A 15,684-nucleotide genomic window follows, 5' to 3' on the forward strand; every position below is an offset into this window, starting at 1 on the left:
ATTACCTGTTCTGTTCTTTCCCTCCGGGGCACCTGGCAATGGCCACTGTCAGAAGACAGGATACTGGGCTAGATGGACCTTTGGTCTGACCCAATAGGGTCATTTTTATGTTCTTTTGTCCAGAAAACAATTCAGGACTTGCCCTTCAAGGGCTCAGGGTTGTTCTTGGAGCAAACAGATGCCAAGCTCCACACTCTCAAAGACTCACGAGCAACACTAAAATCTGCAGGGCTTCATACACCATCCCCACAAAGGAAACATTTCAGATCACCGCATCCTCCACGCTTCTACCCTGCTCATCCTAGACAGGATTACAGCAGGAACTGTTTCAGAGTGGTAGCCGTGTTAGTCTGTATCAGCAAAAACAACTAGGAGTCCTTGTGGTACCTTAGAGACTAACAAATTTGGGCATAAGCTTTTATGGACTAGAGCCCACTTCATCAGATGCATGGAATGGAAAATACAGTAGCAGGTATATATACATAGTATATGAAAAGATGGGAGTTGCCTTACCAAGTTGGGGGTCAGTCTAATGAGACAATTCAATTAACAGAATACCAAGGGAGGAAGAATCACTTTTGTATTGGTAATGAGGGTAGCCCATTTCCAACAGTTGACAAGAAGATGTGAGTAACGGTAGAGTGAAATTAGTATGGTAAAATTAGGTTTTGTAGTGACCCATCCACTCTGTCTTTATTCGGGCCTAATTTGATGGTGTCCAGTTTGCAAATTAATTCTGGTTCTGCAGTTTCACGTTGAAGTCTGTTTTTGAAGGTTTTTTTGTTGAAGAATTGCCACTTTTAAGTCTGTTATTGAGTGACCAGGGACGTTGAAGTGTTCTACTGGTTTTTGAATGTTGTAATTCCTGATGTCAGATTTGTGTCCATTTATTCTTTTGCGTAGAGACTGTCTGGTTTGGCCAATATACATGGCAGAAGCGTGGCAGGAATAATAGGCTAAGGCCACCTCAGCCCTCTTTCAATCAAGGCCAGGGCTCGGCGAGGCAACCTTTGGCCCCTAAGCAAAACGTTTGAAGGGGCGCCCAGGGGCGACGCATCAGACCAGATCCCGGATCCTTCCCACCGTTTTGTGAACAATCTATCCCATTTCTACCATGCCTGAGCCCGGATCATCTAAGACAATTGGGTCTTGCACATGGTAGAATTGGTATATTCTCTTCAATTCTGTTCGCTCCATTTCTCTCTCCCAGCTGTCTTCCCGGTCCCTCTTCAGGGACCCTCTTCACAAGCCACTTCTCATACAGGAGGTGCAAATGCTCCTAGAAGTTGGAGTGATAGAAGAGGTTCCTCAGAAATTCAGGGGCAAGGGGTTTTATTCACGGTATTTCCTAATCCTGAAAGCCAACGGTGGACTCAGGCTTATTTTAGACTTGGAAAACCTCAGCTTTTTCATGAAAAAGCTGAAGTTCCGCATGGGCTCCCTGGCTTCTATTATTCCTTCCCTGGATGCAGGGGACTGGAATGCCACCCTTGACTTGAAGGACACAAACTTTCACTTGTTGTTAGTCCTGTCGCACAGGCGGTTCCTCTGCTTCGTGGTCAAAACACCCATTATAAGTTCATGGTTCTCCCCTTTGGCCTATCGGTGGCCTCTCAGGTGTTCCCCAAGTGGATGTTGGTCGTAGCCACTTCTCGAGGAGGCAACAAGTACAAGTAGATGACTGGCTAATTAAGGGCCGCACCAGGGCTCAGGTGGAGGAGCACATGAGCCTGATAAGGTCAACTTTTGACAGGCTCGGACGAATACTGAATGTGACAAAGTCAACTCTAACCCCCACTCAGATGATAGAGTTCATCGGAGCTCTCCTAGACTCTGGTCAAGCCAAAGCATTCCTCCCAGAATCTCATTTTCTGACAATGGGCGCCATCGTAGAGGACTTAAGGACACCCCACTACTACAGTGCAAAATTGTCTGAAGCTGCTTGTTTGTATGGCAGCTTGTACATATGTAGTACAGCACGCAAGACTATGGCTCTGACCTTTTTCAGGCCTGACTGGCCTCATTGTACAGACCAAACCGAGACCACCTAGGCAAGATAGTCACACTTCCTCTACCAGTTATTGAGTCCTTCCCTATGTTGGCTCAACTCACAAGTGGTGTGCGCAGGGGCACCCTTTTCCAGTCACGGACGCATCAGTGATGGAATGGGGGGTACATGTAGGAAGACTCAAGGCCTCTGGTCCCAAGCAGAACTTTCCCTGCACATCAACATCAGGGAGCTAAGAGGAGCTTGCCTTGATTGCCAGACATACACATCTGCCCTCCAGAGGGATTTGGAATCGGTATTGACCGACAATACAACAGTGATGTTCTATATAAACTGACAAGGTGGTGCTTGCTCCGCTCCCCTATGACAGGAAGCCCTCAAACTGTGGGATTTCTCCATTGCCCACTTGATACATCTAGAGCAGGGGTAGTCAATAGGTGGACCATGAAACAAATCCAGACAACCAGATGCTTTTGAATGGACCCCAAAATCTTTTTATTTACTACTTATTATCATCATTAGTATTTTTTAAATTATTTTCTCTGGAGTCTGGGCCTTGATTATACCTTGACCAAGAAATTTGGACCTTGACAAAAAATAGACTATCCCTGATGTAGAGGCGGCATACCTTCTGCGCTCTTAGAACAAACTGGCTGATCATCTCAGCAGGTCATTTCACAATCACAAGGACCTGAGAGGTCCTACTGCCTGCATGTCGTGAGTATCTTCCATCAGTGGAGAATTCCCAAGATAGACTTGTTCACAACAAGGCACATTGGGAAATATCAGCAGTTCTGCTCCTTCCTGAATCACTGCCCACGCTTGCTCATGGACACTTTTCTCCTCCCTTGGAAGGACCACCCGCTATATGTGTTCCCATCGTTCCTTCTTGTACACAAGGTCCTGCTAAAGGTCAGAAGAGAGAGAGGATCAATGATATTAATAGCACCAGTGTAGCTGTGCCAGCACTGGTTCACCATGCTTCTAGACTTGTCAGTGGACACACCAGTGACCCTGCCCCTGGTCCCAGACTTGATCATGCAGGACCGTGGCTTCCTCCAACATCCCAATCTAGAGTCTCGGCACCTCACGGCATGGAAATTCCATCGCTAAACTCCTTGGAACTGGCATGCTCAGACCCTGTTAGAGAGCCACTTATTTGGCTAAGTGGAAAAGATTCTCTATTTGGTCATTACAAAAGGACACTCCACCTTTGCAGTCATTGATTCCCTATATCCTGGACTATTTACTACATCTGAAACAGCAGAGCCTGTCAGTGTCATCAATAAAGGTGCACCTGGCCCCCATCTCAGCTTTCCATCCAGATTTGGGCGGCCAGTTGATTTTCACTAACCCCATGGTCGGCCATTTTCTCAAAGGACTGAATAGACTGTACCTTCAAGTAAAGCAACCTATCCCCTTGTGGGATCTCAACCTGGTATTCTCAGGACTGATGGGGCCTCCCTTTGAACTCCTAGCAACATGCTCACTTCTCTACCTTTCCTGGAAAGTAGAGTTCCTGATGGCTATAACTTCAGCCAGGAGGATGTCTGACCTTAAGGCCTTGACTTCTGAGCTTCCATGTATTGTCTTCTGTAAGGACAAGGTGCAGTTGTGGCCCCACCCTGCCTTTCTCCCAAAGGTAGTTTCACATTTCCACGCAAATCAGGACACATTTCTCCCAGTTTTCTTTGCTAAACTGCACTCCAGCAACTGGGAGTGAATGCTTCACTTCCTTGGACGTCAGGCGAGTGTTAGCTTTTTATAGTGAAAGAATGAAGCCATTTTGAAAATCAACACAACTCTTGGTTGAAATTGCAGAGTGCATGAAGAGACTTCAAGTGTCGTCACATGAAATTTTCTCATGGATCATGTCTTGTATCAGGGCGTGCTACGACCTAGTGAAGATACCTGCCCCCGTACTGACAGCACACTCCACAAGAGTGCAGGCATCCTCGGTGGCGTTCCTGGCGTAAGTCCCCCAGTCAAGACATCTGAAGGGTAGCAACATGGTCATCAATCCACACCTTTACGTCGCACTGCACCATTGCATAGCAGGCCAGAGATAATGTTGTATTTGGTAGAGGGGTGCTGCAGTCTGTGACTCACTGATCTCCAACCCCTCTTCCTAGGAGATGCTTGGGAGTCACCTACTTGGAATTGACATGAGCAAGCACTAGAAGAAGAAAAAATGGTTACTTACCTTCCTGCAACAGTTGTTCTTTGAAATGTGTTGCTCTTGTCCATTTCAACACCCACGCGACTACCTCTCTGTCGGAGTAGTCTGGCAAGAAGGACCTGAGGAGGCGGCGGGTCGGCAGGGACCTATATATAACGCCATGAAGGCAGACTCCAGGGGCCTCCACAGCCAGCCGACAGGTACTGCTAAGGGGAAAACCTTCTGACAACTCTGCATGTAGCGTGCACACACCTACTTGGAATGGACAGGAGCAACACATCTTGAAGAACAATAGTTACAGAAAGGTAGGTAACCGTTTTTTTCCACTGAAGGAAATAGGTGACTGGAAGGATTCTCAGTGTTTGTTCACTCTACAATTGTAAAGGTTCATCAATGGACTGGGACTTCCTCAAGTAACAACCCCTCACTCTCGGTTGGGATCTTAATCTACTTCTCAGAGGTCTCACAAGACCCCATTTGAACCAATGGTGACCTGTTTCTTAATGAACCTCTCTATGAAGATGGCCTTTTAAATAGCTATTAGATGGGCATGAAGAGTTGGAGAAATCAGGATTTTGATGACAGATCCTCATTTACAATATTCTTCAAGAACAAGGTTTCCCTATGTCCACACCTTAAATTCCTGCCTAAGGTGTCATCTGAGTTTTGCCTGAACCAGACTATACATTTACTCATCCCCCACTCCCTGAAACCACTTAACTGAGGGCAGGAAGTTGCTTTCTATATCTTTATAGAATCAGATTCGTAGGACTGGAAGGTGTCTGAATTAGCTGGGGGTTCGTTCAAGCTTGGTATTGAGTGAGGAAAAACAGGCAGGACCAGGGTAACACTGAAAAGCCAAGTGGCTACGTTTATTTAGGGGATAATTACAACTTGGGCTGGGGGAGTAGGCAACTTTGGCTGGGATGGTATTAAAAGTACAAACACCCCCCAAAACACAGTAATAATCCACTTTATACTGCTCACCACACCACACCAAATAGGCAGACACACCAATCACACAGATAGGAATCAGGTTCGTCAGGGCGATGCCTGGTGCAAACACAGAAAAGAGACCCACAGGCCACTGCCTCAGCCACCCTTGCTTTCACACAGAGGGTAATCCCACTGCAGCTGGGCAGATTCCACTCACTCAGACCGCGGGGACTGGACCCCCTTGGTCAGCCACCCTCTAAGTAGAGGCAGCTCCCCAGTTAAACACACACACACTAGGCACAGACAGAGCAGTGATTCAAACACATAAAACAATTTGCAATTATCAATTCAATAACTAATAGAACAATAATACAAGCTAGCTAAACAATTGTGCAATTCTGAGCTCTCTAATACAATCCTGAGTAGATATTTGGTACCAAGTTAGGGAGGGGAAAAGTAAGAGGCTAAATAAGCTAACTGTCAGATATCAAAAGCAAATACCACACTCCAGGGCAGCTGACCAGCAGAACAGACACCAGAAGCATTGACAGGGATCAGGTCCAAGCGACAACGAATCCAACGATACGACACGAGTGCACGTGACCGGGAGGAGACCCTGGCCGAACGAGTGATCAGGTCCTTCAGCTAACACGCGGATGCTCCACACAAATTTTGGGGGGAAACCTAGTTTTATAGAAGGGTCTCACTCCCTGTGTCAACATCTGATTGGCTCCCTGGTCCCTCCTCCCTTCAGGCTTCGAGCTGTTGCCACCCCACGTCGGAAGGCTTTGCACACGGCACACTGGAGTTGACGAGTAAACAAACCTGACCCTTAGATGACTGGGTCCAAAAAGAGCGGGAAAGTGAGTCTCTGGGCAGAACTAAGGCTCTGTATACAGTACTCTGGAGTTACTAGGCAGAACTAGCCTGACCTCCAGACGACCGACCCAAAAAGCAGGTTGCTGGGCAGAATCAGGCCTTCATACATAGAACTAGCCTGACCTTTATAGAATCAGATTCGTAGGACTGGAAGGTGTCTGAATTAGCTGGGGGTTCGTTCAAGCTTGGTATTGAGTGAGGAAAAACAGGCAGGACCAGGGTAACACTGAAAAGCCAAGTGGCTACGTTTATTTAGGGGATAATTACAACTTGGGCTGGGGGAGTAGGCAACTTTGGCTGGGATGGTATTAAAAGTACAAACACCCCCCAAAACACAGTAATAATCCACTTTATACTGCTCACCACACCACACCAAATAGGCAGACACACCAATCACACAGATAGGAATCAGGTTCTGCCTGGTGCAAACACAGAAAAGAGACCCACAGGCCACTGCCTCAGCCACCCTTGCTTTCACACAGAGGGTAATCCCAGAGTGTGGTGCGGCTGCAGCTGGGCAGATTCCACTCACTCAGACCGCGGGGACTGGACCCCTTGGTCAGCCACCCTCTAAGTAGAGGCAGCTCCCAGTTAAACACACACCCACTAGGCACAGACAGAGCAGTGATTCACACCCATAAAACAATTTGCTAGTATCAATTCAATAACTAATAGAACAAGAAGACAAGCTAGCTAAACAATTGTGCAATTCTGAGCTCTCTAATACAATCCTGAGTAGATATTTGGTACCAAGTTAGGGAGGAAAAGTAAGAGGCTAAATAAGCTAACTGTCAGATATCAAAAGCAAATACCACACTCCAGGGCAGCTGACCAGCAGAACAGACACCAGAAGCATGACGAGCTGACAGGGATCAGGTCCAAGCGACAACGAATCAAACGAGCGACGACACGAGTGCACTTTACCGGGAGGAGACCCTGGCCGAACGAGTGATCAGGTCCTTCAGCTAACACGCGGATGCTCCACACAAATTTTGGGGGGAAACCTAGTTTTATAGAAGGGTCTCACTCCCTGTGTCAACATCTGATTGGCTCCCTGGTCCCTCCTCCCTTCAGGCTTCGAGCTGTTGCCACGGAAGGCTTTGCACACGGCACACTGGAGTTGACGAGTAAACAAACCTGACCCTTAGATGACTGGGTCCAAAAAGAGCGGGAAAGTGAGTCTCTGGGCAGAACTAAGGCTCTGTATACAGTACTCTGGAGTTACTAGGCAGAACTAGCCTGACCTCCAGACGACCGACCCAAAAAGCAGGTTGCTGGGCAGAATCAGGCCTTCATACATAGAACTAGCCTGACCTTTAGATGGCCCAGCAACAGAACAAAAAAAACCAAAAAACACAGGAGAGCACAACTGACTTGGTTGTGGATTCCACCTACTACAGCAGTTTTTACCAGAGTTTTTTGCCCTCTCATCTACAACAAGAATCTGGTCCAAGATGGAGGCTGCCTTGCCCTTTTAGCAGGACAAGATGGCCGTGGACCAACAATTGGCCATACAGAGCCATAACTATGAATCGGATTGCGACAGAAGGAACTTCTAGAGATCACCTACTCCAGTCCCCTGAACTCATGGTAAGGCCAAGTATTATGTAGACCAGGGGGTCTCACAACCCAATTTTTGGTGGCCTCAGTGAGCCATCAACAGTTGCTTGTGGCTGCTCTGATAAATTTTCCTAATTTACTTTAGGAAAAACAAATAAATATGCACATATACATGTCCAAATCGTAATTTATTTATGTAGGGTTTTTGCAGACTCAATAATACATAGTTGTATTTTGGTGCCCCGACCCCCACTGTCTTGCCTGGCCCTCCACGGATTCCACCTGGCCCTTGCCGCCTTCCTTCCATCAAGCATGGGCTACTTGACAAAATTAGGGAACAGATTTTATTCCAAGTGCTTACAGATACCTAAAATGTTAGAAGGGCTTCATCCAACTTGGTGATATATGAATCAGTAATCCTTCTAAAATGAACAGTGAAATAGTGATGTTTAAAGTCACCATCAGTTTTAAAAGTTAAGAAGTTCTGTTGTATTCCTTCTTACCCCCTTTATCACAAGAACGGCCATACTGCGTCAGACCAAAAGTCCATCTAGCCCAGTATCCTGTTTTCTGACAGTGGCCAATGCCAGTGCCCCAGAGGAAATGAACAGGTAATCATCAAGTGATCCATTCTTTGACACTCTTTTAGCATAATTGCATTGGTGCTTCCAGATTTTGCTTAGAACCTTTGAGTGGTTATCTGCATAGACTTTGGAGTAATTACTCAATGCTCTTAGGTCTTTCTTCCTGGATTCCAGTCCTGGATAGACTCTACCTTGAGGTCTTTACTGTGCTCAGTTTTTGCTTTACATGGTTTCAAAAAGTGCTGCTGTGAGATATTCCTCACAGGTGAGCATGACTTTTGCATTTTGTGCTTGGGAGTTGAGGAAATTGTGTGGGTGTCATATGTCTGATTAGAAATGTCACCCATAACGTGCAAACTTTTCAAGAGGCACTTCTGAAAATTTCCAGTAAGATGGGCATAAAATTGTCCTGGAATCCTTCAAACGATTGATTCTCTAAATAGAAGCCAGAGTTGAATCCCTTCTTCTTGGTGCTAGGATTGTCCACATCAGCACAGACCCAGCCACTCTTGAAGCAGAACGGATCGACAACACAGGTTGCCTCAAAGTGGCTTGCACAGGTCATGAAGCCGAACTCTCTGGAGTACCGTGAGGCTTTATCTGTTGCAAATTAATTCACCAAATTGGGGTGTGTGCGTGTACATTTCACAGAGGCGAGAGAATATTATAGACTCTGCTCTGGAAGAACTGACCGTCCACAAGTTTCTCCAGTGACTGCATAGACGTCTGGCTTTGACTTAGTCACTGAGGATAAATCCTTAAAGACTAAGAGCCAAAAGTACCCAAACGAGGTTCCCTCTGCAAACAGGATAATTATGCCCTTACATCCTCCTCTTGACTGACTGAAGCAGAAGCGGAAGGGCCCGTCCACTTCTCTCCCCTGGACCTAGGTGTTGAATGATTTGGGGAAATTACTAGGAAAAGATGCTTCAGAAAATCTCTCTTGAAAAAGTCTACCATCAAGCATGGGCTACTTGGAATAAAATCTGTTCCCTAATTTTGTCAAGTGCTTACAGATACCTAAAATGTTAAAAGGGCTTCATCGAACTTGGTGATATATGAATCCGTAATCCTTCAAAGGAAAAATTCAAGATGGTCACCTAAGAGCAAGTATACTACTACTAGATAGAGAACACAAAGCCAGTGACCTCTATCTTCTTGATGTTTTGTGTACATTTGGATCCTTACCTAACTGAGATCTGTATCAAATTTATATAAGACATCAGCACTATCCATTTTGTGTATTGCCTTTTGTGTTGGCATCTGTACTGCTTGTGTTCCCTAAGTGATTACCTTGGCCTAGTTTGGCTTATCTGCATGGTTTGAGAGTGCTTTTGTGGGGTGGAATGATACTACTGATGGGGGTGGGGAGTATCTGAAATCAGTCGGTCACCATCACGGTGTTGTAATTACCTAGAGTTCACTGAAAGTCTCAACTTGTCATTGGGTGATCAGTTGACATACATAGAAACTCTTCTAGACATGTAGACATGGCTCAACTGCATCAAGACAGGAGCCCAAGATATTCTAACGTTAAGAGAAATCCACTCTTCAGGATTTGTCAGAGCCAGGAATTTTCAGCTCTAACAATATTAACGTTAGCTCTGCTGGCTGCAACAGTATTCATAGTAGCCATGATATATCGTAACATCAGACAACCTCAGTGGAGCCTTTGATCCACTGAAAGTATGTTGTATTTCATCAGTAATTATTTTGCTACTGATAGTTTTATAAGAATCATTCAGGTGGAAGGTTAAGTAGAGGGTATTTCTGTAAGATACTGGTGCACAAGGGCTTGGCCATTTTGTATCTAAAATTATGTTGGGAGTGTTTTAAGATGAAACCAGTCTTACTGCTTACAAAAGAACATAAGAACGGCCATACTGGGTCACACCCAAGGTACATCTAGCCCAGTAATCCTGTCTTCTGATAGTGGCCAATGCCAGGTGCACCAGAGGGAATGAACCGAACAGGTAATCATCAAGTGATTCATCCCCCGTTGCCCATTCTGAGCTTCTGGCAAGCATGTCTATAAACAGCTGAGAGATCCCATGTATTTTAGTTCAACTACATGAAAGCATTTTTAATGTTTCATTTTTAGCATTTAACATAAAATCCCACTTTGCATGTATCATACTGAGTTCTATTTTGGTGTCTAATTACTTGTGCCCTTTCTTCCTGCATGGGTGAAGTCCTTTTTGGAACCTAGAGTATCCCTATCTTAAACTTCAGTTCTCCATCCCACCTCCCTCCAAGAAAAGACTCTCTTTTCTCATTACACCATTTATCCGCTAGCAGGAAGGGATAAATATGGGTACCTCCAAACTATTGTAACCACTCCAACTTACCTAGGCTCTAACACAGTTCACAAAATTGTTTTCAGTACTCTTGAAATTAAAAAGTATATATTTATTTTTAGCCAAGCCATCCTTCCCTGCCAAAAGAAATGTTCTGGATCTTTTATGTAACACAGGAAGATTCTAATGAGGTGAGAATAGCAGAAATGTGTACTTACTGTAATATAACTTAGTCATAACTAATGCATTGTTTTGCTTTGTTTTATGTTTTAGAAATATGGCAAATTAACAACTTGTACTGGTTGCAGAGCTCAGTGCAGGTTTTTTGAAATGACTCAGTGCATAGGACCTAATGGATATATGGAGCCATACTGCTCAACTGCATGCATGAACACACACAAATCAAAATATGCAAAATCACAAAGTAAGTGAAAAGGATGGTGGCTTTTCGTCACTGATAAGAGTAGACTTGAATTAAAAAAAAAAATGGACTTCCATGTTTTACTTCTGCTTATTTCTCTGGTGAAGAAGAAAAGACATAAGTTTTGCAAAAGGAGTCTCACTTTGTACTAAGATTGTTTTTTCCTTTAAAATCTGCAAAACACTCAGATACAATAGTGATGAGTATAATTTTAAAACCTACATGAATTTATATTATAAATAGAAAAAACAAACTCTCTTTTTTATATTCTAGACTTGTAATATTTTAGTCCCTGCTCCTGGTCATCTTCCATTTGGAATATTGCAACCTTCTCTTCCTTTTAGCTTATTGATTCCCAAATTGTCGCCGCCCCCCTCCCCCCCTGCCCCTGTAAAAAAAGTTTCCCAGTGTATTGAGGCTTGTAGGTTACTGGGGGGGAAATGTTGAGACATAATAAATAGTGTACACTAGTGATGCTACAGAGTCAGATATAGTACAGTCTTCATGCATGTAGGGGGTAGTTTTTTCATATTTGATACCATCCAGTACTGAATAAAATTCCGTCCATATGCATGAGGCATTGCAACTGTGTCTCCTTCACAAGATGCGTCATTTAGCCAAGACATTTATTCTGGGAAAGGGGTGTATAAATATATCAAGATTTCTGAATGGGAAAAGGAGACAGAGTGAATTAGCTTGATCACTAAATTGGAAATACTAATAAGTTTTGATAGGAACACAAAAATACTTTAACATTGAGGTTTAACAAATAAGATCAGGAAGAACTAAAATGTGTATTTTTTCTGATGTGTGTGTGTGTGTGAGATTTTCAGAGCCTAATAGTTTTTTTTGGTTTGTTTTTTGGTAAGAAAATTTAATTATGAAGTTTAGCTTTTACATTAATAAAATGAGGGGAAGTGGTAAATTATAACCCAGTAAATTTCTACACTACAATTGTATTTACTTTCTGTGTAAACTACATTTTTCTTTTAGGTATGGGAATTATTTGCCACTTTTGTAAACGAAACTCTTTACCTCAATATCAAGCCACAATGCCTGATGGAAAACTGTACAACTTTTGCAGTTCCAGTTGTGTAGCTAAATTTCAGGTTAGCTGTTGTGTTAAATCTTTTGCTCCCTGAAAAAAAATAAAATATATATATATTTGTTTATGCGTGTGTTAAATATGTGCATATTAAAATATCTGGCTTTTATATAGCTTACTTTGATTTTTTTACTAAAACTAAAAAAAGCCTATCTTGGGCCACAGGCAACTTTGACATAATGAGAAGTACAATTTCATAAAGAATAAAACTCACAACCTAAAAATCTGAAAATAACAAATTAAAAATATATATCCCAGCAATACGTGGGCACACCCACCAATATCAGTCCTCACCACATCCTTCCCCCCCAAAAAAGTATGTGTACAAAGATGAGCACTACAGCATGCACTGAAGGACAACAAATTTTGGATCTTTCAGACCAAGTGGGGAAAGTGAATTCCAAAGTTGAGGGTCCTTCATGTTTGAATACCTACCATATGGGGCTCCACTGACTGCAACTACAGCAGTATGTCTTGGGGACAGAGGTGCTCTCTGAAACTGTTACATCCTGTGCCATTGAAGACTTGCAGATGAAAATTAACCATTTAAACTGCACCCAGAAAACAAATAGGTTGCCAGTGCATATCCCGGAGCACCGATACCCTGTTCTTCTGGTGGGATACGCTACTTACCAAATGGACTGTCATGTTCTTCACAAGCTTCAATTTCTGGTTTAATTTAAGGTGTAGCCTCCATATAGACTTCATTGCAGTAGTTAAATCTTTAGGTGAGAGAGGTATAAATGACAAAAGCCTAGTCTTCATCTGAAAGAAATTGTTGCAATCTCCAGATTAAATAAAAATGGAATAAAGTCTTCCTAGTATTGTTGCTATATGATTGCCCAACAGTGACTGGGGATCCAGCAATACCCCCAAATGGCTTCCTATATGTCAGTGGTCCCCAACCTTTTTGTGGCCAATAGCACATTCATGTTTTCAGAAAAGTGTGGCGGGCGCCAACAATTTTTCAAGGCTTATTTTGCATTTGTACATTAAATAATACAAAAAACATCATATTTACTATTACATAATATATTAATCCATAAGATAAAAAAGGTAAGTTTACATATAAAAGGTATTAATTAAATTATTCGGCAATTACTCTTTCACTTTACCATGTGAATTTCCTCTTTTTTATCTACCTGTAAGAAAATTAAGGCGTTTTTACAAAATAAATATCATAAACGGTTTTCATCTTATTTATTTTTAAAAAGTAAAATGTTGAACTGCTGGTCCAAGTATAGTAGTTATTCTTAACTTTAACATCGATAGCCAGTTACGGTTAATTAAAAAATATTCTTTGTATTGTTACTTGTATCTGGATTTCAATAAACAAACAAATATGAAAAAAAGTTAAACACAAGTTAATCATACGTGCTCATCAGCACTTAATGGAAAATAGGTATCATTAATTCATGTGGTTCTTCTAATAAAGTCAGTGTGATTTTTGGCACTGCATTTCTTCAACCAATTTTTCGTAGTTGGGAGAGTAGGATGATATTCCCGTTCGTAAGCAGTTGTCAAGATGGGCAACTGTAAACTAAGATCTGTATTTTGATTTTATGATGTTCATTGTTGAAAAAAGAACCTTGCATAGATAAGTGGAACCGAAATAAGATTTTATTTTGTATGCTACATTTTTTAAGGTAGGAAACTTTTTTCGGTCTACCAGATTCCAGAAGTTTTCATCTGTTGCACAGAATTTTAGAACAATATCATTTTGAAGGTCCAAAATCTTCAGTTTCACGTCTTCTATTCTTACTTAAATGAGACTTGCAATTGATGTAGCCATTTCTCTTACCTCTTTTTGGCAAGTAAAAGGATTCACAGGAAAGGCAGCTACAGGCTCAGTGATGGTGAACTGTTGAAATTCTCTTTTCAAATTGTTCCAGAAGTGTTTGAATGTGGGTAACAAATGGTGATGGGTTAAAATCACTGTCACATACCATTTCTTTCATATTTGGGAAATGTACGAGAGATTTCATCATCATTTGTGACATCCACAAAATCAGTTTTGCTTTGAGTAATTTTACAGAACCTATCATTTGAGCCACATGTTTGTCTGTCTTTTCCCTGGAGCTCAGGATTTAAAATGTTCAATTTGTCAGTGATGTCAGCAAGAAAAGCCAAGTCCATTAACCAGCTGTCGTCTTCTAGTTGCTCGAAGTTCTGATTTGTGGACTTCAGAAATTCTTTGATCTCTTCAGTTAGGCTTAAAAAACATGCAAGAACTTTACCTTTGCTCAGCCAGCGTACTTCTATGTGCAAGATAAGATCAAATTGTTTGTCATCAACATCTTCCAACAGGGCCTTAAAAAGGCGGTGTTGCAAAGGTTTCGCTTGAATAGAGTTAATTATTTTAATAATGACATTAATGACGTGTTGAAAAGAGAGAACTTTGATGCACAAAGTTTCTTGGCGGATAATGCAATGATAAGACAAAGTTCGGAAAGGATTCATTCTTCTTGCAGAGTGCAATGAATCCATTGGCCCTGCCCATCATCGCTGGTGCCCCACCAGTGGTGATTGCACACAGTTTGTGTAGTGGCATACTAATTGATATTGCGTATGATTTGAGTAATTTATAGATGTCCTCACCCTTTGTTTGCCCTTTCATGGGCAGTACTTTTAGTAACTCTTCTTTTATGGTGAAGTCACTAGCTACCATCCTTACCATAACTGCCAACTGTGCTGTATCCAGTATGTCTGTCGACTCATTGAACTGCAGTGAAAACCAGTCACATATTTCCAAGTCATCTTTTAGCTGAGTTTGCATTTCGCTTGAAATTGCACGTATCCTCCTCGTAACAGTGTTGTCTGATAACTGCAAGCCTTGTATTGCCGACAAAAATCTCATTCTTGTTAGAAAATCCTTGAAAGAGGCAATCAGCACCAGTCAAAAATGTTTCCTTCAACAATTCACCGTCTTGAAAGGGTTTTTCTTCTTTGCGAGCAGATGAGCAATTTTAAATGAAGCAATAGTAGCACTTTTAGACTTTACCACTTGTCTAATGAAAACAGATTGCTGGGCAAATAGATTTGATTTGAGTTGATTAATTTTCTTCTTTCTCAACTCAGATTTAAGTGGATGGCTAATGTCAAAAGAGCTGTGATTAGTTTGGAAATGGCGTTCAACATTGTTTTTTCGGCACTGCAACAATACCACCGCACAATAAGCAAACACATTTCCCTTTATTTTCAATAAAATAATAGGATTCTTCCCACTCTGCATTGAAATAATACATACGTTGTCTTTTATTTGAACCACTCATTTTGGGGCAAAATGTTAAAAATAATAAATCGCAAAGCATGAGAAAACAGCAGTATCAGTGCAGTGGAAGAATACTCACATAATATACGGAAACATGGGTCACTGACATCCCACTGCGTGCGCAGGCGCAAGCAGGAAAAAAAGAGTGGCGATACATGAGTGACGAGAGGTTGGAACCAACAGCATGCATGTGAGACAGCCTACATCTGCACTACCATGATACTACTAAATCTGGTAGGTTGTTCTGGCGAACGAAAATGAGACCAGTTTGTGTTGGGCAGCGCAGAGAGAAGCTGCAGCCCTGCGCCAGCTGGGGACAGAGAACATCTGTCCCTGCAGGCACGGGGCCATGGCACTACTTTTCACACCTTGTCATTAGGCAGGCGCACATATATGCCCCAGTGGGTGCCATGGCGCCTGTGGGCACCATGTTGGGGACCACTG

General features: G+C 42.6%; 1 protein-coding gene across 16 annotated transcripts in view; it reads left to right on the forward strand.

Annotated features, from left to right (window-relative positions):
- Window positions 1–15,684, forward strand: part of ZMYM2 (zinc finger MYM-type containing 2) — a 227,519-nt gene that overhangs the window by 96,201 nt on the left and 115,634 nt on the right. For 13 of the 16 annotated variants that reach the window (XR_005600151.1, XM_039543409.1, XM_039543495.1 and 10 more), the window contains 3 exons: window positions 10,566–10,634; window positions 10,717–10,867; window positions 11,858–11,973. The exons of 1 other annotated variant lie outside the window; for it this stretch is intronic. Coding sequence is in view for 14 of the 15 variants with exons in the window: in XM_039543409.1 (XP_039399343.1) it covers window positions 10,566–10,634; window positions 10,717–10,867; window positions 11,858–11,973 (336 nt within the window). In the remaining variant the exon portion in view is untranslated. The remainder of the gene's footprint in view (window positions 1–10,565; window positions 10,635–10,716; window positions 10,868–11,857; window positions 11,974–15,684) is intronic. 2 more of the 16 variants (XM_039543443.1, XM_039543476.1) reach the window with 2 other exon arrangements.

Source organism: Mauremys reevesii, linkage group 1 (genome assembly GCF_016161935.1).
Source record: "Mauremys reevesii isolate NIE-2019 linkage group 1, ASM1616193v1, whole genome shotgun sequence".
Classification (NCBI taxonomy): Eukaryota; Metazoa; Chordata; order Testudines; family Geoemydidae; genus Mauremys; species Mauremys reevesii.